General features: G+C 49.0%; 2 protein-coding genes across 3 annotated transcripts; both read right to left on the bottom strand.

Moving 5' to 3' along the window:
* Window positions 1-54: 54 nt before the first annotated feature.
* Window positions 55-5,447, bottom strand: LOC132076914 (IgGFc-binding protein-like). 2 transcript variants are annotated; one of them, XM_059478332.1, is made up of 4 exons: window positions 5,359-5,447; window positions 4,657-4,701; window positions 352-1,560; window positions 55-265 (listed from the first exon to the last, which is right to left on the bottom strand). In XM_059478332.1, the coding sequence occupies exons 1-4, from the start codon at window positions 5,366-5,368 to the stop codon at window positions 246-248; spliced, it is 1,284 nt and encodes a 427-aa protein (XP_059334315.1). In that variant the 5' UTR covers window positions 5,369-5,447; the 3' UTR covers window positions 55-245. The 2 variants fall into 2 exon arrangements, with proteins under 2 accessions (XP_059334315.1, XP_059334314.1); XM_059478331.1 differs by lacking the exon at window positions 55-265 and having other exon boundaries at window positions 267-1,560.
* Window positions 5,448-17,051: 11,604 nt separating this feature from the next.
* Window positions 17,052-20,179, bottom strand: LOC132077082 (histone H3-like centromeric protein A). The gene is made up of 4 exons (XM_059478540.1): window positions 19,961-20,179; window positions 19,384-19,475; window positions 18,150-18,227; window positions 17,052-17,553 (listed from the first exon to the last, which is right to left on the bottom strand). The coding sequence occupies exons 1-4, from the start codon at window positions 20,034-20,036 to the stop codon at window positions 17,419-17,421; spliced, it is 381 nt and encodes a 126-aa protein (XP_059334523.1). The 5' UTR covers window positions 20,037-20,179; the 3' UTR covers window positions 17,052-17,418.
* Between the last annotated feature and the right edge of the window lie 6,562 nt (window positions 20,180-26,741).

The following is a 26,741-nucleotide window of genomic DNA, read 5'->3' as shown; positions in this document are numbered from 1 at the left end:
ATGGAGGAAACTTTGGAGTTCTCCTTTTCCTTCTTTGTGACCTCAACAGAGAAGGCAGGAAGGGTGGGATCGGGATTGCAGATGGTGGTCAAGGTGTAGGCACATGTTCCCATGAAATCAAAGGTTTTTCCATCAAAACTGCGGTAGTGTGACCCGCCAGCAAGCCAACAGGTGGAGAAAGTCTCCTGGATGCACTCTGGTTGTCCATCCACCAGCTCACACCTCTCCTCACATACCAAATCCTCTTAGGAGAGTGATGTGGGGACTGAAAAAAAGGGGAAAACCCATGAATGGTCAACTGCACAAGGCCCAATCATTGGGGTGACACAACAGTGGACTGACTGTACTCACTGGTGGCACAGAGCCCCGGGAAGCCATATCCAGTGTGACTCTGGAACCCAAATACCAGGAGCCCAATGGGCACCTGTGAGTTCTCAGCGCTCTGCATTTTTGCTCCCACAGTGATGCTGGCCCAGGAGAAATCTGTGCCAGGAATGGCCTGCCATGCCATGGTGTTGTCTGGCCGATGGTTGAGGGTGGTGGTGGCAGTGGCAGTGGTGGGTGCAATGAGGATGGCATGATTATACTGGCTGGGCACACTGCTAAAGCGGAATGCAGTGCAATGGGCGGTGACAGGTGGGACAACAAGGAGGAAAGGATCTTGCCAAGACGAGCCGCTGAAGAAAAACACCACCTGCACAGCCACCACCGCACTGATGTACAGATGGGAGTTATGGTTCAGCATAAATCTCTGCACCTCCCCTGCCGCCATGGCCACAGTCGCATTCCCACTCCCAGTGTTGTAGGTGATGGTGTTGTCTTCATCTGTCACCACGTAAACGAAGTCAACGTCTGTCTGCAGTGGATTGGGTGGCACCACATAGCTCTTCCCCCATGCTGTCATTGGGAGGAGCTGCTCCACCACAAAGTCAAAGCCAGCAGACACCTTGACACAGGTGTGGCCACTGAGGACAGCCACAGGGGTGTCGGCCACCACAACTGTGCCAGTGAAGTCCTGGCTGCTCTGGAGCTGCAGGCTGTGGTAGGGTTGCAGGAACAGGCGGAGCACGGCACCAGGGACGTAAGTGGCCCCAGCATAGTGGAAAGTGGCAGTGGTGGTGATGCTGATAGCGGCGGTGGTGGCGCCGGTGGCCACCACGAACTCAGTCAGGCCATAAGTGTAGTTCCCAACCGGTGTCACCACATAGTACCTGGTGCCCAGGCTCTCCATAGGTAGGAGGGCAGTGGCACCCACAGTGTAGCCCTTGGTGCTGACAGACACCACAGAGATGTCACTGCTGGCCTGGACCACCAAGGTTTTACCGAAAGTGTGGCTTCCAGTGAGTTCCAGGTTAGCAGGGAGAGGCAAGGGCACAGTGACATCTGGCCTCAGGGTGATGTTCTTGGTGACAGAGCTGCCACGGAGCGTCACTGACACCTGGGTGTCAGCAGGGCCATAGGAGGTGAGCAGCAGCTGCAGGTGCGCACTGGGGGACTCGTCATCATTCTGTGGGAACACGGCCAGGAACTCCTGGCCCCGGTAGCTGGCACTGGAGAGTGCTGGGAAAAGAGGGGGAAAAGGAGGCCTTGGTTAATTTTTATGTTAACCAAGGGGTTAAATAAAAGGGGCTTTTATATTTTTATATCAATTCTGTACGTGTTTATATATCAATTTTCCTATTTTGCAGGAGGAATTGTACTGAAATTACATTAAAGATACGACTGCGGTATCCAATTTATAGAGTTCATTTTTATATATAATCATAATATAAATTCTATTTACAGCTTGTTATGTTAATAAACAACATTTGTATTCTATTAGCAAATTATTAAAATACATCAATGTGTTAAAAATATGAAATAATGTTGTATTAATAACTAATATTAATTACACAAAATACTATTCCTTAATAAAACAATATTACTAGATATTTATATTATTACACCTTGTGTTCATGATATATTACTAGTATTATGTAATATACTTTAGTATATTACTACTGATTAGTACGCTGATAAAATATTAATAATATAGGACTCATATATCAGTGAAAATATGTCAATTACATTTCAGCCTGTTACAGTATTATTATACTTGTTATCCATTATATAACTTTGTTATATAATTTTCTATGTTATTATTATACAGATCTATTAATTATAAAATTGTGATATACAATACTTATATTTAAATATATAGTAGTATTTTTTCTATTACTTTGTACTTAATTTTGATAGAAATATCAGCAAATATTTAATCCAACTCCATAAACATTAAAAATAATTAAAGTAATACAATAATAAACACTGTGGCTATTTAATTTATTTCAGTATTAATAATAATAGAAAATACATTTACATGTTATTTTTATAATTATATAAAACAGTAGATGATTTATATTTTCTCTATAAAATTATACAGATAATGATTTTAAATAATTTTTTTCTTGTTTTCATAGAAATGGTTTGGGAAAAAATTGTAAAAATCAAGCAAAAATAAGCAGTAAGGTGCAAAATTACAAAGGTAGAGAATATATTAGAGAAAAGAATAGAAATAATATACCATTGTATCACACTCTATTGCAATATAATCTATGATTATATGTATCATTAATATAACAATTATAAAAGTAGATATTACATTGTAATGCAGAATATAATAATATATAATTATGTAAATAAATATTATATGCATAAATTACATACTGTTATAATACAATAACAATAACAATATAATACAATAACAATGGCATTCATATAATATGCAACTCTACATAATATTATATTGTAAAGTAAGAATTGTATTATATAATTATATTTGTAGTAATTTATATCTATTCTATAGTTAATAATTATATCTTAATAACTAGATAGTTATATATAATAGAAATATATAGTCTGCTATATTAATAAATGCAGTAATATATTATATGAATAGAAAATATATTACATTCTCCTAGTTCACATCTTTTGTACATCCATATAAACTTTTAAATAAGTTTATACTGAATTTTTAGAGAAATTTTTACTAAAAAATGCAAATCAAGAATAATTATAATAACAACATAATTACAGCATTATAGATCATACGTTGTATTTTTTATAATTACAGTAGAGATTATATTATATATTCAGATAGAACTGTTGTACTGTATGTATATTAGTAATATATCCTCAACACATAAAAATATAGATAAGTACTAATAAGCAATTACTGTCCTATTGATCAATATGATGCTATTCAATTACACTATTTAATATTATTATCAGCCAAATAAAATTTTATGTATTTTGTATAAGATGAAATGCATATATAAAAATATACATTATATATATAAAGATATATAAAGGAAGACTAAACAAAAGATACTTTAAAAGAATCAAAAATATTTTTTCATTTTTTTTAATGCTACAAACCAACAAAATAGCCATTTTTTGCCCCAAAACAGGCTTAAAAGAGTGAGTATCTTCTCCTAATTAAAAGGGAGAAAAAAAAAACCATCTTGAAATTGGCAGGGAAAAAAAAAGGAAAATGAGATGAAAATTGAATAAAACTCAGCATATACATAAAAGCCCATCATAAGGATTTTTTTTTAATTTAAAAAATAGGTAATTGGGGATGTTAGATTAAAAAAATAATTCTGGTGATTTTTTTGGAAAAAAATGGAATTTGAGTGTTTTGGCGGAAAAACAGGGAATAATGAGGTTTAACTTTGAATAAAAAAAGAGGATTAAAAGGGGCTTTCTGAAATAATACATGAATAAGAGTTGTGTTTTTAAAAAAGGGGGATTATGAAGAAACATTAAGACGGAAATGAGCAATTGGAATTTTAATAATTATAACAGAGTAAAAGAGGTTTTTTTCTTTAAATGACTTGAAACCTAAAAAAGAGTTCAAGAGGGCTTTTTTTCCTCATTAAATAAATTTTTAAAATAAAATTAAACAAAAAACCCACAAGAAAATATTAAGAGAATAAAAAGTATTTTTTTCTTTAGAACATTACCTAAAAATTGGGTTGATAAAAGGTTTTAATGACAATGAGAAAAAAGCTAGGAAAATAAGGAATAAAAGGGTTTTTTTTCCTTAAGAACTAACTTCTTTTATTTAAAAAGAGCAAATAAAAGGACTTTTGTTTCATCTAAAAACATCTTTTAAAAGTAGATATTTTTTCCCTGGAAGAAAATACAGTTCCAGCATATAAATCTTGGGGTTTTGTCCTGGAAAAACACTAAAACTAATCATTAGAATTTTAGCTAAAAAAAAACCAACGAAAAACCAAAAAAACACACACACACAAAAAACAAAACAAAACAAAAAAACCCAAAACCAAAAAACTAAACCAAAATAACCAGGACAAAGTGCATTTTTTTTTTTCCCATAGAAACTGAGAAAAAAGGGGATTTTTCCCCATGAAATTATAGAGGCATTCATGAAAAAAAGAAGATTCTAAAGGTTTTTGGATTAAAAAAATATTTCAAAATGGGGGCTTTTGGTTAAAAATAATAAATCTGCAGCTGAGAGGTTGTTGGAGGAATTTTCAGGCAAAAACAAGCCCAGGGACTCAGGATTTCATTTTCTGTGCTAAAAAGCCTGGAAATATGTACAAAATCCATGAAATTTGGAGATTTTGTGTGGAAAACAGCAGTTTTACTTACCACAGAATGGAAGGAAGAGCCACCATATCCCATCTTGTGCCATCCCTAAGAAAAACACCGAAAATCACTAAAAACTGTTATTTTATGGGAAAAATCCATGTGAGTCCTGGGATGTCTCCAGAAGCCTCAAATAACCTCCAAATTACCCAAAAATGTCTTTTTTCAGCACATGGAAACCTCTTGGGGCTTATTTTGGTCCCCACTCCCTCAAAATCTACTCCAAACATTTGAAACTATAAAATTTTTGTCCAAAATTCTCCACATTTGGATCAAAATGGATTTCCTTCCGAAATTATCCCATTTTGGGTTAAAATATATTTTCCCCCCAATCTCCACCCCCCCACTTTCCCCCCCACCTCTATTGGTCAAAATAGCATTAAACAGGATTAAACATTCCCTTGAGGCCACATCGGAGTCTACATCTATATCACGTTCCCTCTAAAAACAAAGGAATTTTAACTAAAATCACCTAGATTCACGTCAAAATGGAGTTAAAAATGCTGATACAGCATTCCCACCAACCCCTGCCCTTGATGTCACCTCAATACCCCATTTCTACCAAATCCACAATAAAACTTCGTGGAAAGGATGAATTTTCCCCCAAATCCCCTCAGTTTCAGTCAAAATGGGTAGTTTTGTGCCCAACATCCCCCAAATTCAGATCAAAATGGGGCTCAACATCCAGGAAAACCCTTCACTCACCTTGTCCCATACAAAGCCTCCCAAATGCTGAATTTGGCCTCAAAAAGGTGAAGAAAAAACCCACGAATTTTTGGGCATGACGAGGAAAAAAAAACTGAAATCTGGGAGAAAGATGCACAAAAAGAGCAAACCCGTGAGACTTGGGAAAAGAAGTGTTTTAAACCCAACATTTTGAAAGAAAAAGGGCTAAAATTACGAAACTTGTGGGGGAAAGGGGGCCAAAGTCATATAATTCGAGAAGGGAAAGGGTAAAAAAAATCTGAAATTTGGGCAGAAAAAATCCTCAATTTCTGCCCATCACCAAACAACAAGGAAAACCAGGAATAAACAGGGAATTAAGCCTCCCCACTTTTCCCCACTCACCAGCCCCTTGGCAGTTCAATTCCCGGGCCCCTTCAGACACAGAATGTTTGTCCCAAAGTCACTCTTTTTATACCCAAATAAAAAATACCCAAGACACAGCCAAACCATACAGATTTGGGCGGATTCAGCACAATTTCAGGATGGGAGCCGGGGGAGGAAAGCAAGGGGGCATGACTCAAAGTTCCAGAGAATTTGGGACCTGGCAGCTGGATCTTGTCAGGGATAGGAAATGCTGGGAGTGGAACTCACAGGACATCTTGATGGATGTGACTCACAGGGATGTTGTGACAGGTGTGGAACCACAGGAATGTCATAACAGGTGTGGCACCTACAGCAATCATACCAAATTCCCTGAACTCCCCGAATTGCTGTCCCCATGGTACCTTCTGGCCCCATGACATTGGGGAAAGGACAAGCCAAGTCCAGATTTTTTTTATCAAAAATTAATGATCCAAGTCCCAGCGGGGAATTCCAGGGAATGGGAAATTCTGGCCCAAATGACTGAAAAAGCTGAAGAAAACCAGCTGGAGCCAGGAGAGACAATGGTAAACAGGGAATTAAAGGGCCTTTGCCTTAAAATGAAGACATAAAAATGGGGAAACCCTGAACACCACAGAGATCCTCAAAACTGTCCAGAGACAGAGACCCCCCCCAAAGCCATCCAGGGACCTCCAAAACTACATGGCGATCCCCCCAAACTACCCAGGTATCCCCTCAGCCCTCTGAACCTCCCAAACCACAAGGTCCCTCTGGGGAGATGGGGGTCCCTGGAAGGGTTTTGGGACTCCTGATAAATGACACGAAAAAGAGAAATTTTCAGTTGCCCTGAAGATGCTGGATGGAGCTTAAAGACAACTGGCAGAAAAGCTGAAAGGATTTAAAGGCATGGACAGAGCATCGCAAGCACAGCTGGAGCCAGTGGACAAATAGGTAATGAGGAATATAGTGGGGTTTTTGTCAAGTTATGTAACAAGAAGTAACAGTGCATGCTCAAGGGAAACGTTCAAGCAAAGGTCACATGTAATATGGAAGCATTCCATGAATATGACCACTAGAGACCTGTTCATGGCCCATACAGGACCATACCCTGTGGCAGTTTCACCGCACACATCAGATTAAAGTAGAAGTCCTTCAGTGTGTCCTGCACAGATAAAGAATGCCTGCTTTCTAATGCTTCAAACTGTGTTAGAAAGTTTATTTGCCAGCCAATTTTTCTATCATTCCCTTGGACGGGCTCACTGATCTAAGGGGAGCTGAGAGAGTCCTGTCAGGATCTGGGAGTCCCTGGGAAGGTTTGGAGTTTCTAGGCAAGATTTGGCAGGGTCCATGGGGGATATGGAGGGTCTCTGTCAGTGGGATCCCAGCTCTCTGCCACTTCAACCAACCCGAGGGCCTCCCAAACCACATGGGGATCCCCTTGACGCTCCTGCACCAGTCCCTTCCAGGACGTCCAGAACCACACCAACCTCCCTCCACCCCAAGCTTTTCCCTGGGGATCCCAAACAATCTCTCTGAGATCCTCAAAACCACCCCAGTGAACCCCCAGAACTCCCTGGGCATCCCTCAGTGTCCCCAGACCCCCAAACCCCTCCAGGAATCCCCAAAGCCCTCCCAAGGACCCCTCCCTTGCCCCGCCTTCCCCCTCCCCAGCTTCCCATTGGCTGCAGCGCCCGCCCGTCTCCGCCCTGAACCAATCATCGCCCAAGCTCGGAGCGCTGGGGCGAAAGCAAACGGGAGCGCTGGGGTGAAACGAAACGAGAGCACGGGCGATGGAGCGGGTCAGGCCTGAGGGCTCCAGAGGCGACCGAGGGGGAAATTTGCGGGGCTCGGGACGGTCCCGCGTCACTTCTCGCATACCTCCCGCAGAGGCTCAGCAACGAACGGAGCGTCCGGTGCAAAGGAGGTGGGAGAGCAGCCCAGCCCCAGTGCCCTTCGGGATCCCCAAGTGCCCACTGAAGACTCCAGTCTGCTCCCCCGTTCCCTCAAGTGTTCCTTTAAGGACTCCAAGTGCTCCCCAGACCCCTGAGTGCCTGCCAATTCCCTCCCTTGTGCCCGTGTTCCCCAAGAGCACCTTGAGGACCCCCAACAACCCCACCTGATCGCAGGTGATGCCCCGGACCCGCCATTCTGCCCATAAGTGCATCCTGCAGTCCCTCAAACTCCTCCCGAGACCACCAGCCCTGGGGGGTCACTGCAGGGTCAGCATTTCGGGGGTCCTCGCCCCTCCCCAACACCCTCCTCCTGCCCCGCCAGGCCATGCTCAGGCCCCGCCGCTGCAGGCTGTAAGGGGCAGAGCCAAACAGAGGCTTCACCCCCCTGAAGCTCCACCCTCGATGATCCCCTTGTCCAATGGTGCTTGAGGTGATGCCAAGGGGCGGAGCCAGCACTGGACACGCCCCTGGTGGGCAGGGCCCTGCTGAGCTCTGCTGCTTCCCGGGGTTCCCTGCAGGGAGTGTCACACGGGAGGTCACCTGATACCCCCAGGACCCTGCAGGCGGCAGTGCCCAGGCAGTCACGTGGCCCACCTGAGGCACTTCTGCAAGCACTAGCGGGCGTCTTCCCCCCAGGCTGTCTCCCAGGAACCCTTGTGGCAGGATCCATGGTGGAGGCCACACGACTCCCACAAGACCCTCTGGCCAATGGGAAGCAGCTCTCTGGATACCCTGCAGGGGGCACTATGCTCACAGTCTCGCGACTCCCACCATGCCCCGCGGCAAATCAGCAGCAGCCGCTATGCCCCTCTGCACCAGGGGCTGCCACCCAATGGGAAGCAAGACTCCCATGAGCCTTTGCTGCAGGAATCATTTTGATGGTCACATGACGGCCTCAGGGCTCGGTGGTGTGCACCATGTTGGAAGCCACGCGGCTCCCAGGATGCCCTGCGGCCTGCAAGGGAGGCGCTTCCTGAGCCCCCGCACCAGGGAGGGCCCAGCTTCAGGTCATGTTACCCCCGTGAGCCCCCCCCCCCCCCCCATCCCCCACAGCTAATCAGGAGCTGTGCACATGATGCCCTACAGGGGGCGCCATGGCAGCAGCCACTGGGTGAGGAACCAGAGGAGCCCTTGAGGGTCATGGGGGTCGCTTGAGGGCCATGGGGTCACTTGTGGGCAAGGAGCCCGGTTGAGGGCCATGGGGTCACTTGTGGGTCATTGGGTCATTTGAGGGTCATGGGGGGTGCTTGTCAGCCAGGGAGTCAATCAAAGGCTGGGGGCTGCTGAGGATCATGAGGCACCTTTGTGGGGCTGGGGGGCCCTTTTGTGGGTCAGAGGGGTCACTGATGGGCCTGGATGTGCCCTTCTGGGCTCACGTGGTAATTTGTGGGCCGGGGCGGTCACTTGTGGGGTGGGGGGGAAGTTGTGGGTCAGCAGTCACTCGAGGGGCTGAGGGGGCACTTGTGGGCTAGGGAAACACTTCTGGCAAAGGAAATCTCTTGTGGGGATGGGAGAACACTTGTGGGACTGCCACCCCCCGTGACATGCAGCCCCCCCAGGCCCTCTTGGGGACCTCCTCCTCCTCTGGATGCTGTGATGCCACTGCCAGGCCGTAAGGGGACGCCTTTGGTAAGAGAACCCCACCCCCAAATTTCAGGCCGCTGCTACTGCGCCTCCCCCAGGTCCCTCTAACTCTCCCCATTTGCTCTCTCTTCCCTCTCCCAGGGCCATTGAGACACTCCTGGAATGCCCACCTGGGCATCCCCAGCCCATGGTGGGGCCAATAAAGCAATGACACCCCAAAACTGTACCTGGGAGGTGGGGAGACCCCCAAAACTCCCTCCCTTATCTCCCCCACCTTTGGGATTGCCCCCAATGCCCTCTCTCTCCAAATGTCCCCAGGAGCATTTGGGGGCTTCTGGGGGCTCAAAAGCACCTGTTGGTGGGGCGCTGGGTGTCTCTAGGGGGTCTCTGAGGGTCTTTGGCGTGTTTGGAGGGGCTCTGAGGCTGAGGAAGGGATTTGGGGGGTTTATCGGGAGAGGCTGCAAGTGCACTGGGTGTCTCTCGGGCACCTAGAAGAGGTCTGTGGGATTTTTGGGGGAGACTCTAGGAGTGTTGAGGAAAATCTGTGAAAGGTATTTAGCGTCCAGGTAGGGCTTTTGGGAGTCTTTAGCGGTCCGGGGTTGTGGGGGATATTTTGGGGGGCCAAGGACAGTATTGGGAGGTCTATGGGGACTAGGAAGTCTATAGGGGTGCCTCGGGATATATTGGGAGCATCAGGGCCGACATGGCGGCAGGGGGTTCTGGTATCCCTATGCCCCTGAGGGTGCTGGGGGGGGTTATGGGGGCGTCAGAAGCTCCCCCTAAGCCCCCAAAAACCCTCGTGCTTCCCCTCCTCGTCTCTCACTGGCCGCTGGTTCCGCGCCAGTTTACTCACTTCCTGGACTACAACTCCCGAAAGACCGCGGGGCCCCGTAGGCCGCCGATAGAGCCGGGACTGCGGTTCCCGTCATGTCCCGCGGCCCGCGAGAGGCCCGTCAGGGCCGGGACTGTCCCCTAAGCACCGTCCCAGCTGCTCCCCAAGTGCTCCCCTGAACCGTGAGTGCGCTCGGGGGCCCCGTAAGTACCCCCATTTTCCCTCTTCTGACCCCCAAATGCCCCTCAGAGTCCCGAAGTCCTCCCGCCCCCTACTTGCCCCCAAAATGCCCCCTGTGTGTCCCCTCGGACTTCCAAATGCTCTCCAACTGCCTCCCCGCCCCCTAAGCGCCCCTACAGATCCATTAATGATCCCACAAGCACCCCCAGCTGGCCTCCAAGCGCCCCTCGAGTGTCTCCTGGGAATTGGCGTGATGACAACAATGTAGAGAAAGACTCCGACTCTGTCGCATTATCAGCAACACTTCAGCCTTTAATTAAAATTTGAATCAAAACTGCAATTGCCTCTAATATTTTGTGGGTACAGCTGGAATTAGGTGGCCTGCACCTAAACCACTCTGGCTCACAAGTTCTAAGAGTGGCAGATCAGGTCTATTATGAAATTAGTTATTTATTGAATAGACAGGAGATAACAGACAAAAGGTCTTGAACAGAGTTACTTACTACACAGTATAAAACAGAAGAACTACTAGTAGATTACATGAAACAGCTCACAACATTAAGGTACCTATATCAAAGCTAGGAAAGAAATAGTACAGATTAGGAGTCAATGTAACTTACCACCAAACTGGCAAGAGTGTGCATAGAGTCCTTTCACTCAACCCTCAAGAAAGGAACCACAAAACCAGCATCCCAACTTTGCGGGGAAAGCCCCACACATTTCCAGGGAATGTGCAGAAACTTCTACTTTGTGAAAGTTTGGTGTAGCTTTAATAGATTGTGAAGCAAAGTGTCTGTCAGAAATTCCAGCTTATCTTTCCATAATCTTGCTTCCACAGCAAGATGTTTATTGTCAGCTACAAGTGCTGCTTCCATGGCACCCAAATAACCATGACACAAGTGGCCGTTAGTGATTTACTTCACCAATTAGCAAGCTCTTGAGGCAGGGAACACGTCCTGCTACACTGGCCCCAGCTGGATTTAGTTCCATTCCCCACCACACTCTGGGCTTGGGCATCAGCCAGTTTTTCATCCAGCAAACAGTTGCCCTGTCCAATCCATGAGCAGCCAGGTTCTCCAGTGTCAAAGGCTTTACTGCTGTCTATAAATATCCATCCACGGCCCTTCCCTTTTCTGCTGAGTGGGTCATTCTGCCACCGCCTGCAGACCCTTGGCCTGGGCGGGAACAACCTGCGGCACTGGGCAGCCGTGGCATTCCAGGGCCTCCCGCGGTTTTGCCGGCTTTCCCTGGCCCGCAGCCGCTGCTGGAGGTGAGCGTGGCCACACTGCAGCCGGTGCAGGTGACCCTGGGCATGCTGGAGCTGCTGCCAATGTGCTGCGCTGCCTGAGCCCACACCCGCGTCAGCTGCCGCCTTTCCGCTTCCTGCACGGCCTCTGGGAGCTGAAGCTGCAGGCGCAGCAGCCACAGGGGATGCGTGTGGTCCCACAACGCTTCTTCCAGGGCCTCAGTGCCTTGCGCTCGCTCTGCCTGTCACAGAACTCGCTCTCGGCCATCCCTGCCGATGTCTTCGGTGACCTGGCATAGCTGGAGTGTTGCAGCCTGAATAGCTGCTAGGAAAGCCCAGGGTAAAGAAGCAAAAATGGGCTGTGCATGGTATCCACAGATGTTTAATTCAGCCACGCAGTAACATGTTCAGGTCCCAGGCACACACACATGGAGGGTCCAGGTTTCTTTCTCCCCAGGGGCCCGGGGTCACTCTGGTCTCGAGGCAGTACAAAGAGAAGGGCCAATCAGGGAATAGGGAGGGAGTGCCTCAGGGGCACGGGGGAAGGAAGGAGCCAATGGGGTCTTATCGGCTTTTTGAGGGAAGCTTCTTGTGTTTCCCCAACCATCGGAATGCCTCTCAGGGTCTCCACAACTCCCTGTTTTGATTTTGTTCTGAAAGCTTCTCTGAAGGATCAACTGGATCAACAGAAAATGACAAAAACAATCAAAGCATCCATAAGACAATTTTCAAAATGCAACCAATTTTGAGTCACCAGTGTCCAAATATATTTTCTTACAGATGGCAGGACAGCTGCTGGGTTTTCTTAGTATGGTTTATCTGGAAACTATGTCATGAGAAGATTCTTTCAGCAGGGACTTGTTCTCTGCCACCTGTGGCAGTGTTGTTGGCTGTGACTGGCTCTGTACGAGGTAGTGTGCGTGGTGGTGTGCCTGTTGGAAATTCCAAAATAGAAATTATTAACTTTTAAGAAAAAGATGGTTACTTTAGGGAAACATTATTTTCTTTCCCTCCCAGTCTCGCTCCCTCTGGTATTATGAAGGAACTCTGGGGAAAAAGATTAGTGGAATTAGTGGAGGGAGGCCATGGAAGGGGGGAAAAGGAGGTAGGAATTTGTGGGAACATAAAAAAGGGGTAGTAGGACAATGGAAAGGAAAAGGGGAAAGTGAGAGAGGGGCAGGGAGGCCACAGGAGTTGGGGAAGGGTATTAGAAGAAGTGCGACTTATATGATTGGAAGGTTCAGTCATTATGCTTTACCATGGGAAGGAAAGCACATAGCCCCAGTGGTTTAGGTGCAAGTTACAGGCTGCCCTAGCAGGGTAATGATCAGCAAAAGCTTTCTGATCTGGCAGCTTTTGTATGAGAGTCATCTTTGGGCATATATAATATCAGAGGTGGTATCCACATTTTAATGATGGGCTTCTGGATGAGAATCAGAGTTCTCTTCTGTAGGAAGGAAAGCATATAGCCCCAGTGTTTGCGGTGCTGATGAGAGGCTGCACAGGGGAAGTAAAGGCCAGCCAAGACCTCTCTATCATGGCACCTTTTTGGTGGGAGAAATCCTTGGACATTGGAAGTATTATCTAACTTGGGTAATGGGTAAAATCCCTGGTCATATTCAATTAATTGCACTTACAACTGAAAAGCATGTGTGAAGTATAATGCATGTCCTAAGTTACCATACTTATTATCTTAAATAAAAGAAGTGACTCTACCCTGTGGGTTGAACTTGTTAATATGTGAACCAAATTTGCTTCTTGCTGGCAGTGATTACTCCTGCAATAAGGATAAGCTGTCCTCCGATGGTTAACTTGATCCTCAGTGGGGATGTGCTGGAATCATTACTGATATCATTCCTGGATAGAAAAAACAGTATGGGTCTCAGCAGCATTAGCCTGAACAGGTTACCCCTTAGTGGCTCAAGTTGTTAATGACAAAATTCCTTTTTCCCACTCAGAATCTCTCTGTTCCATCTCTTTAAATGTGGTTGAGTTGAATAGTGAATATTTCTTTGGTCTTTCATGGTGTTAGGCCTTGACATTCTTCAGGAGGAATCTCAACTTCAACTTTATGAAGTGCTTGTCCACTGCTGTTGCTGCTTCCTGTGTTTTCAGGGGGGTCTCCTGCAATTTGAGTTGTCCTTCCTGGGTAGCATGCTCTCCTAATTTGAGCTATCAGTTCCGCAAAGTTTAGTACAGCAGTGATTGTAGATGTGGTACTGGTGTTCAACTGCCTGTTATAAATCATAAGCCACAACTGTATGTTCAGCTCTTTCATGAGCCAGACCCTAAGAGCGGCTCAGTTGGTCTGAGCATGGTGCTGAACCACAGTTGTTGGTTCAATCTGTGTATGGCCCATTCACTTAACAGCTGGACTTGATGATCTTTGTGGGTCCCTTTCAACTCAGAATATTCTGTGATCTGTGACATAATGGCAATGCCAACAGCGAACATTGGCTAAACACTGGCATGTTCTATGTGGCTGGAGTGTTAAAACGATCACTGGCCACTGTCTGACAGGAGAGATAGGAGTGTGATTGAGTGATAGTACCTTTTTCCTTTTAATCTGTCACCACCTCATCAATGCCCAAGCACACGGGTGCTTGTATTGTGGCTGTTAGGTTTGCAGTAATTGGGTATTCAACTCTTAGTGGGGTCACATTGGCCAGAACTTCAGAAATTCCACTTCTCACTGCTGCAAAAATCCAGCACGGGGACACACTAGCAGTCTTTGGATCAGGGAGTGCAGGTGCCATGTGGAGTCAGCACAGTCTCTGGATTCCTTTTAGGGTTTGGGCTAATGTGCAGACATTAACATTGACTCACTGACATCAGGCAGACAACAGACTTAAACGTTCAGAATATCAAAACCCTAAATATTGTCATTGTGATCTTTGATTGCAAAGCAAGTAGCCAATATCCACTTCTCATCCAGGACCCATAAATTAACTGTAGCAGCTTGACAGATAACATGTGCTCCATTTACTAAAGTGATGTTAACTCTTAGCGTCTGGGTCATACACCCAACTTCTTGGCGTCCTGCTTCATTATTACTGAATGCTGTGTTCCTATATCTATTAGAAATGTAATTAATCATTGACAAGAACCAACTGGAATCTGGATGTGTGGGTCATTAGTATGTATTGATAGGGTTCCACTTGTTGCATTTCAGTTTCACTTGGCTTGTGCGTGGAATGCTTCTGTAAATCAGCCACCTGAATGGACTCTGCACAATACAGGGTAAATTTGTAGCTTGTTTAAGCATCACCTTTGCTGTTTCTTTTGGTTTTCATCTCTTCTCCTTTTCTTCCTGGAACTGTTTCTGCAATTGTTCATTTCTTAGTAACGGGGATAAATAAGGTTTCCTCTCTCAGGTCTTGTTTCTTTCTTCTATAATTTCCCTATTCAAATTCTAAAATAATTGTCTTTCCTTACACTCTGCTGAAGCAAGTAGAGTCTTAAGATGGTCTTTCTCAGTCATAAGTTTATCCACTTGGATTCTCAGCTTTTCTCCTGTCTCCATCTCAGAAGCCAGTGGTAACTTTGATACCTCATTTTCTGTGTAACTCTTACTTTTGGTGAGCTTCCTTAAATGTTTGCAGCTGCCAGCCCCCAGCTCACTGAGGATGCCAAAAGTTGTTTCTAAGACTCCAATTAACAACATTAGCCTGTGAGGCCATAGTAATGATAGGTCTCTCAGGAGTTCCAACACCTACATCAACATCTTTATCCTGCTTGTGGCAAAAGAGTGCAACTTTCCTTTTCCCCAAGTACTACATTCTCCAGAACAGCAGTGGATAATTTATCATTTCCTGAGAAATTCCTTTCTGCAAGCCTTTCACTCAAACTGCATTCATCATGCACTGGGACCCTGCTGCTCCCTTTTGGGCAGTCTGCTTCCTTGGTGCAATTCCAATCTCCTGATTGTTTACTAATTGTTCTACTCCTGTTCTGTTTACTAATTGTTAAGTGAAACTAATCCTTCTGCCATAGCTAATTAGCCCTGAAGATCTCTTTCCCCATGACAAGGGTCTTTTCCCTTGTCTTTCTCTCTGTGGGGTTAACACTTGCTTCAAGTGATCCTGAAATTCTGCCACAGTGTTTTATCACGTTCAGCAAAACTCTAACCATGGCAGCCACATACTTGGTTAACCAGTGATGTGGGTGAGGGCTGTCCTGGAACATCTGTCATTCATCAGTTGCAAAAACACTGCCTTCTGTACACTCTCTGTCCCATGATCTGTGGTTGGGGTCTCAATCCTAAGCAAATCACTCCTCTCTAATGGATGCAACCTCCTGCTCAATAGGCGGCATTCCAAATTAAAAAACACAGTTTTCTCTAGTCACTCACCATTAAAAACACTTCTGGCCTCCAGAAGCCTTGGGCCTCCACCTCAGACAAATTATTTAATTACCCTTTTCCAGAGGCACTCTCCAAACATATCCAGTTTCCGATTACTATGTAAGTGTGCTATACTTTTCCTGGAACTTTGCTTGGCTGCTGCGTACCACACTGTTTTAGTAACAGTGTGCAGACCCTGACTATCATAGAAGGTTTCATCATTAATTTGGGGTTGTAATGTGATTTCTTCATTATCAGATGTACTGCTGCTTATAGGGTCCTTAGAGATGTCAAAGCAATTTTCTGTCCTGTCCACAATTTGCATTGTTAACTTTCTTTGAAAGTTCAGTAACAAAAATATTCCCCACCAAACTGTCTAGGGAAAAAAAGCACCAGACTGTCTAGGGAAAAAAAGAGGGTCGAGGAGACCCCAAAACTGGAGGTATCCCAAACCAGGTGGGTGGGGGCTAGGCTGGGATTTTAGGAGGGGATATTTGGGGTCCCTGAGGTTTGGGGGGCTCAAAGGGTACCCCAAGGATGGCAGCGATGGGCGGTTTTAAGGGGACTTGGGGTCCCAGGGTAGGTTTTGGGTTCTGAGGCTCGGGAGGGGTCTCCAAGGCATGAGGAAGGGGGGGTTGGAGTCCCAGGGCAGGGTTGGGCGGGTCCGTTCTGAGGTCCCTCTCGTTCCCTCAGGCGCGGGCACAGGCGCTGCCAGTGCAGCGCCCTTGCAGGTCCCGCCCCTCCCCGCTCAGCAGCGCCCCGAGCGGCAGCAGCGGGAAAAGCAGCCGGGGACCGTCCAGAACCCTCGTGGCCCCGCCTCCCAAGTGTGGCCCTCCCCAAGCCCCGCCCCATAGCGGGGATGCCGTTGAAGCTCCGCCCATGAACGGGAGACCTCCAGAGCCCCACCCCCGCGGGGTACTAAGCCCGGCCCCCCACAGGAAACCCTACCCACGTTCAAGCCACCTCTAAGCACCGCCCCTAAAGCCTTGACCTCCGCTCAAAAAGCGAATCCCTTAAGCACCAACCCCTTAGACGACCCCCCACCACCACTACACGTGGAACCCCTTGGGCCCCAAGACCTTCCTGGCCCCCATTCCAGGTGCCCTCAACTAAAATGCTCAGAGGACCTCTCCCTGTGGGTTCTCCTGCCCTCCAGAGTTACTCCCTGTAGTGCCTTACCTCTAAATCCCTTCCAAACTCCCCAGCATCAGCACCTAGGGGTCACAAACATTTATTGGGGTACAGCAAAACTGGGAGGGTCTCCAGCAGGGTGGAGGTCCTGAGTAGGCTTCCCTGGGACTGGCATGCTGGTGATGGGGGTTCCAGGGGGATCATGGGTAGCAGTCCTCAATAATCTGAGAGGTGCTGGACTAAGGAAGGGGACCTCCACCCGGAGATGGGTCCCTGAAGGGGTTGTTGGGGATCCTGAGGTGGGGAAGTCTATGGGGTGGGTCCACGAGGGGGGGCTTGGGGGACCTATGGGTGGGGGGGGGTGGGGGTCTCAGCATGATGGTCCCATAGGAGGTCCCAGTAAGATTATGGGTGTGAAATTATCAGGAGAGACTCCCCAGGGGGTCCTCATTCAGATGCCCCCCGCTTCGGGCCCTCGCAGGCGCCGGGCCAGCTGCAGATCCTTGGGGAACAGGGTGACTCGGCGGGCGTGCAGTGAGCACAGGTATGCGTCTTCCAACAGCCTCACCATGAAGGCCTCTGCTGCCTGTGAACCAAAACCTGAGGGAGGGTCCCCAAAGCTCCCCAGCCTGCCCCAACCCCCACACCTTCCCCCCGGGTCAGAGACTCCCCTCAAACACACACCCAGGGGGCAGGGTCCCTCCAAACCCACCCATGGTTGACTGAAGCACCTTGTGCTTGCAAATGTGTTAGGGAGGGATCAAGACCCAATGACCCATCCTCAATCCCTGACAGACCCTGGGAATAAGGGACCCCGCCCCACCCAGCACCCAGAGACCCTCTCAACATTCATAGAACCCTGTCCCAGAACCCATAGACCCTACCCCCAGCCAATGGAGACCCTCCTAGACTCCCCCTCAGCTCCCATCACATACACCCAACAAACCTCTCAGCCTCATCCAAGCATCCAAAGAGACCTTCTTGGACCTCCCCAGCCCCCAGAGATTCCCCCTGCAGCACTCACAGCCCCCCAGCCCCCATGGAAACTTTCTCAGTACCCATGAGATCCCCCTCAGCCCCTTCCCCACACCCCTAAGTCCCTGGATACCCCTGCAGGACCCATAGGGCCCCTCCAGCCCTCTGTGACCTCCCTCCATCATGCCTGGGCCCCCCGAGCCGCACCTCCTGCAGCGCCAGCAGGGCCATGCTCTGCCAGCGGTAATCGACCCCGCGGGTGAAGAGCAGGCAGAGCTCCCGCACCTGTGGCAGAGAGGGCACAGCGAGGGGGGCACATGGGGGCAGCAGGGTCACAGGGAGTGCAGGGACATCGGGACAACATGGAGGGGATATGGGGGCATTGGGGACATCCCGGGCTGGGGCCACCACCATGGTGACACCCTGGAGATGTGGAGACACTGCCCTGGGGACACCCTTGTTATCACCCTGGAGACACTTTGGGGACACCCCAGGGAGAGGAACACTGGGGACAGGAGCACCTGGGAATACACTGGGAAGTGGGGACATGGGAACATCACCATGGGGACACCCTGGGATCTGCCAGGTGGGAGGCAGGGGGGAAGCACCACTCTGGGAACATCTTGGGAACATGCTCGGCCATGGGAACATGGGGACACCCCGATGGGATGGGGGGACAGTGCCAGCACAGCAGGAGGGGCACAGGGAACTCTCAATCCATGCAGCCTCTGAAGGTGGCAGGACACAAGGATGTCTGGAACCACAGAATGACATTGGAGGATATGCAAGGATGTTGGGGGAGGACAGGCTCACCATGTCACAAGGATGGGGAGGACAAGGACATGGGGAGGGATGGAACAGGGTTGAGGGGGGGGCCTGGGGGAAAGGGATGGTCATGAAGAGTCCCAGGGGGTGATTTGGGGTTCTGTGGGGTAACTTGGTGGGTCTGTAGGGGGTTGGAAAATCGCAGTGGGTTTTTGGGATGGGGTCCAGGGGGAGGTTGGAGGGTTCCAGGTTGGATTTCAGGGGCCCCAGGGTGGATTTGGGGTGGGATTTGAAGGGGTCCTCGGGATTGTTTGAAGGGTTTCAGTGGGTATTTGGGAGAGTCCAATGGGGAGCTGAAGGGTCCCAGGGTGGATTTGAAGGCTCTGGGGGAAGTTGCAGGGTCGAGAGGGTTGATCTAGGGTGTCCTGAGACGGATTTGGAGATCCCAAGAGAGGGGATCCAGAGTAGTTTGGAAGATCCCAGACAATGCTGGAGGTTCTGGGGTGAAATTGGGGGGGTCCTGGAGGGGTTTGGGGGTCCCACAGTAGATTTTGTGGGTATCTGAGATGATCTGTGTGGTCCCAGAGGAGTTTGGGAGTCCATGGGGGGGTGCTGGGGAGGTTCTGGGGGGGAAATCGGGGTGTCTGGGGATTTTAGCGATGTGGGGGGTTCTCACCAGGCGGGCAAAGGGGCCGGGGCGCAGCAGCAGGCGGGTGCTTCTCTGGTACGTGCGGATCTCCTGCAATGCCCGCTGCCCTGGGCGGCGCCCTGTGGGGGCATCGGATAGGGGTCTGTGGGGGCTTTAGGGGATGTATTTAGCCTGGAGGGCAGAGATGGGGGGATCTGAAGGAACATGGGGGGTATAGATCTATAGGGCCTGTCAGAACACAGAGGGCTATAGGGGATCAATAGGGGCCAGGGAGACAGGGGAAGGCTGTGGGGGTTATAAGTGATCTGTAAGGTCTGGGGAGACATTGTGGGTATAAAGGATCTATAGGGAGCTATAGTTATGGCCGACATAGAGGAGTTATAGGGGACAGGGAGTATGGGGGTAGAGGGGCTATAGGGGAGAGGGAATGTGAGGTGACTCTAGGAGGTGGAAGCATATAGGGGTATATAGGGCACAGGCTAGGGGCGGAGGAAAACAATAGAGGGAGTCCATAGGAGTGCTCTAGAGGGGGGCCTGAAAGGGGGCTCGATGTAGGAGGTCCATAAGGGGTGTCTATAAGGGAAGTCCCCCGCCCCTCACTCACTGCGTGCCCGCCGCGGGGGCGATGGGGGGACTGGGGAACGCCCGCGCCGTCGGGGGGTGGGTTTGGGACGGGGCATGGTGTTGCCGAGTCCACCGCAGGGTCAGGGCGAGTTCAGAAGGGGACCCAGCGGCTGGGGAAGGGAGAGTCAGGGTGAGCTCAGGTGTGCGGGACCCCCACGCCGCTGCCGGGATCCGCCGCGCCGCGCCGTTCAAATCTCCCGCCGCGCCGCTCGTGACGTCACTTCCCTCCGCGCGCCAATCGGGGCGCGCGACCGCCCGGTGCCGCGCCGGACTCCGCCCGCCGAGGGCTCATTAGCATAACTCTGCATGGCCCCACCCCCAGGTACCCCGCGCCTCGGTGCTGCCGGGTAGTCTCAGTGCCGTCCCCGTGCGGTGCCAGTACGGGCTCTGTAATCGTCGTGTAATCGTCCTCTGTGATCCCAGTCACTCTCATGTGGTTCCCGTTGCTCTCGGTCATCTGCATGGTTCCATTTACTCCCAGAATTATCCCAGTATGATTCCAGTCCCCTGCAGTATGATTTTAGTGCTTTCCAGTCACTCCCAGTGTGAGTCCAATATGATCACAACGACTCAGTATGATCCCTGTCACACCCCCAACAGTCCCAATCAATTCCTGTCACTACTAGAATGATCCCACTATGATCCCAGTCACTCCCAGTATGATACCAGTTGCCCCCAGTCAGTGTGGTTCCAGACACTCCCAGTATGAACCCAGCGTGGTTCCAGTTGTCCCCTCCTGTATGATCCTAGTTGCCCCAGTTATGGTCCCAGTACCCCCAACATGGTTCCAGCATCTCCCCTTTGCTCCCAGTGTGTCTTCAGTTGTCTCCCAACATGGTCCGAGTAGCTCCCTGTGCCTCCCAGTACCAAGTGGAGGTCAGTCAAGGATTACAACTGTCCATGAAATCTATTGGGAAAAGGCTATTGGGGCATTCGTTAGTGAACCCATGGTGGCCCAGGTGGGCTTTGGGGTCTCTTGAGGGCATTGCCTTCCAGACCTCCAGCTAACTTCCAGTCTTCCCAGTGGGCCACCACACTCCTTATTTGACCCCATCAAGCCTCCCAGTTGCCCCTAGTTGTCCACCCAGGCCAGATGTTGAATAGGACTGGCCCCAACACTGAGCCCTGGAAACCCAGCAGTGCCCAGCCCCAGCTGGCTGTGGCCCCATTCCCACTCCTCCTTGGCCTGGCCATCAGTCAGGTGTTCCCAGAGAGAGACACCTGTCCCAGCTGTGAGCTGCAGGTGCTCCAGGAGAGGCAGGGAGATGGAGGCAGTGCCAAAGGTTTTGCTGAGCTGCAGGCAGACACATCCACACATGTCCAACACCCACCGGGGTCACCTGGGGCACAGCAGGAGATCAGGTGAGTCAGGCAGTACCTGCTTTTCCTGGTTTTCCTGTCCGTGCCATGGGTGCTGAAGTCCAGTTGGTGCCATGTTGCCAATGGGACACTGTTGTGCTGGACACCAGTACCTGCTGTTCTTCAGCTACCTCAGCAGTCCCACAGCAGAAGGGTCCCCTGAAAGACCAGCAAGGGATTCAGCTGTCTTAATTTCTTCTGTTTCCACAGCAGCTCTCCCAAAGCCCAATGGTGTCCTTTTGGGTCCTTGAAATACCTCTTCTGAGGTGATCTGTGCCAAGGATACATGAAGCCTCTAGGCCAGCGACAATGGCATTTTTCTGCCACTAGTGCCCAGTCAGGACCACTTCAGCTTCCAGTATAGTCCCTGTTGGGATCCCCCTGTCATCCCAGAAACAGAGATGGATTCTCCCCCTGAATGATGGCATCAGGGTGCATTGTGCACCTGTGTCAACTAAAGCCTTGTGCTCCTGTGGCTCTGCTGTGCCAGGCTATGGATCCACACAATCCAACTGACTCCACTGTCCTTTTTCCACACCTGGCTGAAGCTAGGGCCCCTCTAGCTCTGATTATGGTACTTATTGCTTGCTTCTTGTAAATATGATCTGGAGGTCCCTTCCAGAGGGTCAGAAGTCACATCAGCCCTTCAATTCCACCTGAAGACTTGCCCAGTGGAAACTGAGTGGCATTCTTCCTTGAAGAGTTTTCTGTGGTGGTTAATTTTTCCTCTCAACTCACATACCTGTGCTGCCAAGGCAGAGGTGGGTTTTACATCCCACTTCCATATGTCTTCACCATGGTCAGGCAAGTAAAACCACAGGTTACCTTGTGGTGTGCCCCTCTCTCTTGAGCAGGGGGCACTTGCCCCCTATAGAGTCCAGTCTATGCTAGTGGAGCATAGGGCACTTCTTTCAGTTGCTGGAGGTCTTTTCCACAGACAAGATGCAAGCCCATAGGGGGAAAAAGATACTTTCTTCATATTGTGAGAATTTGGTAACCAAATTATCGACTCTGTGTTCTCCTTTCCATGACATCACTGCCAATGAGTTGGTATATGGTGATGGCACCTCAGTAGGAACTTGCATCACATGGTTTGTGTACACTGAACCTCATCTGGATCTACAGGGCACTGTAGGTCTGGACACAATCCTGTGCCATGTGCCCCGGATGATCCTGCCTGAGCAGGAAGGTTGAACCAGATGATCCGCTGGCCCCTTCCAACCAAACTGATTTTCTGATTCTGTGAAAGCAGGAGCAACTCGCAAGTGATTATGGCATACAGACAATTGGGGAAAAGAAAGTTCTGCTAGTTACAGGGAGGAATGATAGCACAGGGAGCAGGACAGAGGGATACGGAGAGGAGATATGGCACAGGGATGAATGATAGCACAGTGTCACCATATTTTAGTTGGTTTGTGATAGACAAACCAACCAGCCCCTGGTTTGACTGATGGGGGCCTCGCCCAGTCACATCTCTCCCAAGGCGGCAGGCATTTCCTTGGCCAGGACCTGAAGGGGAGTAGAGTTCGGACCTATGAAAGTATCCAAATGGGATTTTTCAATTGCCCTATATAAGCAAGGGCTTGGGAAATAAAAGCTCTCTGTTGCCACAAGAACATTGGGGTTGTTGCAGTTTGAATTTATTTTATTGATTCCTTGTTAAGTGGTTTGTTCTGTTTTACCCCCATGTTCTCCCCAAGTTGGTTTACCCCTGGATTTTATCCTCTCTCAAAGCTGTCCTTCATGCCATTCCCCACCCTTTGTTCCAGCTCTTTCCCTGCCTGTCAAGGCAACCCAGCACTTAATTCCTGAACCTCCCTTGCCACTTAAACCTCAGGCCAATCCCTGTCCTGCAACACCCCTTTGGAATTCCCCTACTCCTCCAAGCCCCATTGGCTCATGTGACCCATGCTCCCCATGCTCTCCACCCTTGTACCCCAGTTGGCCCAGGACACTCCACATAATCCCCTCACTCATCCCATGGGGATTCCCTGTTGGTTAGCTGTTTGTATCCTCCCCCTGACTTGTATTTGTACAAAACCCCTGGCACAATGGAGCTAGGGGCTCTTTGTCCCACTCCTTTCATCAGGAATAAACTGTTCCTTGTGGAACCTCAATATGGAGAGCCTCCTCCTTTCTCTTCTGCCTGCTCCCTGTCATGGTTTGTGTCTGCCACTTTAGAGCAAGTGGCTATAAAGGTTCTGCTTCTGCTAAATCCCCATACCAAGGCAGTTCCCCACTCCTGGCGTGGCACTGGAATTCTAAGAGCTAGCCTGAGTTCTGGCAGCCACTTCTGGGGTGAGTGGTCTTTGTCTCCTGCCAACTTCCCCAGCCCCCACCTGACACTCACAGCACGGGGAGCAGGACAGAGCAATAGAGAATAAAGCAGGAAGAGGCACATGAGATAAACCAGGAGGATGGCAGGGAGAAGGTTCCCCACTGGACTCCATAAAATTACATCACAGAACCAATCTAATTGCCTTCCATGATGGAAGAGTTCTTGGATGGATGAGGAGAGCGAAGTAGGTTGCTCCCTTGGCAGCCTTTCAGAAGGACTCAGCAGGTGGGCTGAGGGAGAGGTGGGCAGGGAAGAACCTCACCTGTTCTGCCACATCCCACAGGGCTGAGAGAACAAAAACCAGCTGAGAGCAGTGCAACACTGTTATAGATACATATTATAATATTAGCTTTTTGCAAATATTAAAATGGATTTTATATGTGTGATATATTGTTATAAAGATATTGTTTGTATTTCTACTATCAATTAAGCTTAGAAACAGTAGTGAAATAGCTATGCTTGTGTTAAAATGCCTGCTTGGATGGAATAACATCCAATAAACACAGGATGAGGACACCTGCTACAGATATGCCAAATATCAGCACTCACCACCTGAAGAAAGCATGGACCAAGGCCCAAACAAATAGGAGAAGGAGTCAAAACCACAGCCAGGAAACATGCATGCTTGAAAAAGGTGGACCAAAGGAGAGGTCATGTAAAATAGTTCCTGGAAAATGTAAACTAATTTATGGATATATGTAAGAGTCTATGAACATGCAATGGGCTGATGTAAAGGAAAAGGTACTTAGGGGTTTCCCTGAAGGTGACACTGTGGTCTTGGCTGAGTGCCAAGATGCACCCGGCCGTAATAACCTTTGCTTTATGGTCCTTGTCTCCTATTGTCCTTTATTAAACTTTTAAAATTTTCACAAGAGAGTGAACATGTTTTTCACAAACACTCATAGTTCTGTTTCCTTTAAACTCAAACCTGGAGAAAACTCCATCCATCCCTTCAGGGACACAAATTAGGTTTCACCTCCCAAACCCCAAATATTCTGAGGTGAGGTGACTGTGCCAGACCAGGATAATTTTTTGGTTGATCTCCAGAGGCCCTTCCAACCCCAGCTCTTCTTTCACTACCCAAAATACAGGCAAGAGCCTCAGCAACCAGTATTTGGGTAGTTTTTCTCAGCTTCTAAAGTTTCCGGATACTTTTCCTTTGCCATTTCAGAATCTTCACTTAAGGAAAAATGAGGTGTCAGGACCTGCTGGACGTTCCCACATTCCCTCCCCAAACCCTGCAGCAGCAGGGAGAGCCTGTCATGTCTGAGTGAAAATATTTTATTTTTCATTTTAAAAAAATGAAAAATGCTGCCTTTATCTCTAAATCCTTTAGGTCTTGCTTGCCATACCCCATATCACTTCAGAACAGGGGATTTATAAACCTTAAAATCCTTGAGGAAAATAACATTCACAGTTTAATTTTAATTTGGGGAGTCAGGACTGGTCTTATGGTATTTGGTGATGTTCACTGGGAGTAGCCCAGCAAAGGAAAATTATGAGCAAGTAAGGGGTAAATTATGCACAAGTCAAAGTCTGGAGAGCGAAGTATCTGCCTTGCACATGTGCTGCAAGGGAGATTAATAAGTAGCATCATCATAATCTCTGAATTATAAAAGGTGAAACAATGACCTCTTGTGTAACACAGCCCAGACAACCTGTGGAAAGTAAAACATTTTAAAGGAGCAAATCCATGGCCAGAGTAACATCCAATGCAGGCAGCTCATTCTTGGCCAGGTGCAGCTCCTTCAGTTGTGTCAGGTTGCCGAACACCTCAGGGCCAAGACTGCGCAATCCTGCACTCAACAGGTTCAAGTTGTGCAGTTGGCTCAGGTTCTTGAAGATGCCAGCAGGCAGGCGGCCCATCCTGCCGCTGCTGCCAGCCAGTGTCAGGTACTGCACTGTGGAGGATTTGGGGGGCATCCCGATGGTTGGGGAAACACAAGAAGCTTCCCTCAAAAAGCCGATAAGACCCCATTGGCTCCTTCCTTCCCCCGTGCCCCTGAGGCACTCCCTCCCTATTCCCTGATTGGCCCTTCTCTTTGTACTGCCTCGAGACCAGAGTGACCCCGGGCCCCTGGGGAGAAAGAAACCTGGACCCTCCATGTGTGTGTGCCTGGGACCTGAACATGTTACTGCGTGGCTGAATTAAACATCTGTGGATACCATGCACAGCCCATTTTTGCTTCTTTACCCTGGGCTTTCCTAGCAGCTATTCAGGCTGCAACACTCCAGCTATGCCAGGTCACCGAAGACATCGGCAGGGATGGCCGAGAGCGAGTTCTGTGACAGGCAGAGCGAGCGCAAGGCACTGAGGCCCTGGAAGAAGCGTTGTGGGACCACACGCATCCCCTGTGGCTGCTGTGCCTGCAGCTTCAGCTCCCAGAGGCTGTGCAGGAAGCGGAAAGGCGGCAGCTGACGCGGGTGTGGGCTCAGGCAGCGCAGCACATTGGCAGCAGCTCCAGCATGCCCAGGGTCACCTGCACCGGCTGCAGTGTGGCCACGCTCACCTCCAGCAGCGGCTGCGGGCCAGGGAAAGCCGGCAAAGCCGCGGGAGGCCCTGGAATGCCACGGCTGCCCAGTGCCGCAGGTTGTTCCCGCCCAGGCCAAGGGTCTGCAGGCGGTGGCAGAATGACCCACTCAGCAGATGAGGGAAGGGCCGTGGATGGATATTTATAGACAGCAGTAAAGCCTTTGACACTGGAGAACCTGGCTGCTCATGGATTGGACAGGGCAGCTGTTTGCTGGATGAAAAACTGGCTGATGCCCAAGCCCAGAGTGTGGTGGGGAATGGAACTAAATCCAGCTGGGGCCAGTGTAGTAGGACGTGTTCCCTGCCTCAAGAGCTTGCTAATTGGTGAAGTAAATCACTAACGGCCACTTGTGTCATGGTTATTTGGGTGCCATGGAAGCAGCACTTGTAGCTGACAATAAACATCTTGCTGTGGAAGCAAGATTATGGAAAGATAAGCTGGAATTTCTGACAGACACTTTGCTTCACAATCTATTAAAGCTACACCAAACTTTCACAAAGTAGAAGTTTCTGCACATTCCCTGGAAATGT

This window comes from Ammospiza nelsoni, chromosome 9 (assembly GCF_027579445.1).
Source record: "Ammospiza nelsoni isolate bAmmNel1 chromosome 9, bAmmNel1.pri, whole genome shotgun sequence".
NCBI lineage: Eukaryota > Metazoa > Chordata > Aves > Passeriformes > Passerellidae > Ammospiza > Ammospiza nelsoni.
This window is presented reverse-complemented; position numbering and strand designations above follow the sequence as displayed.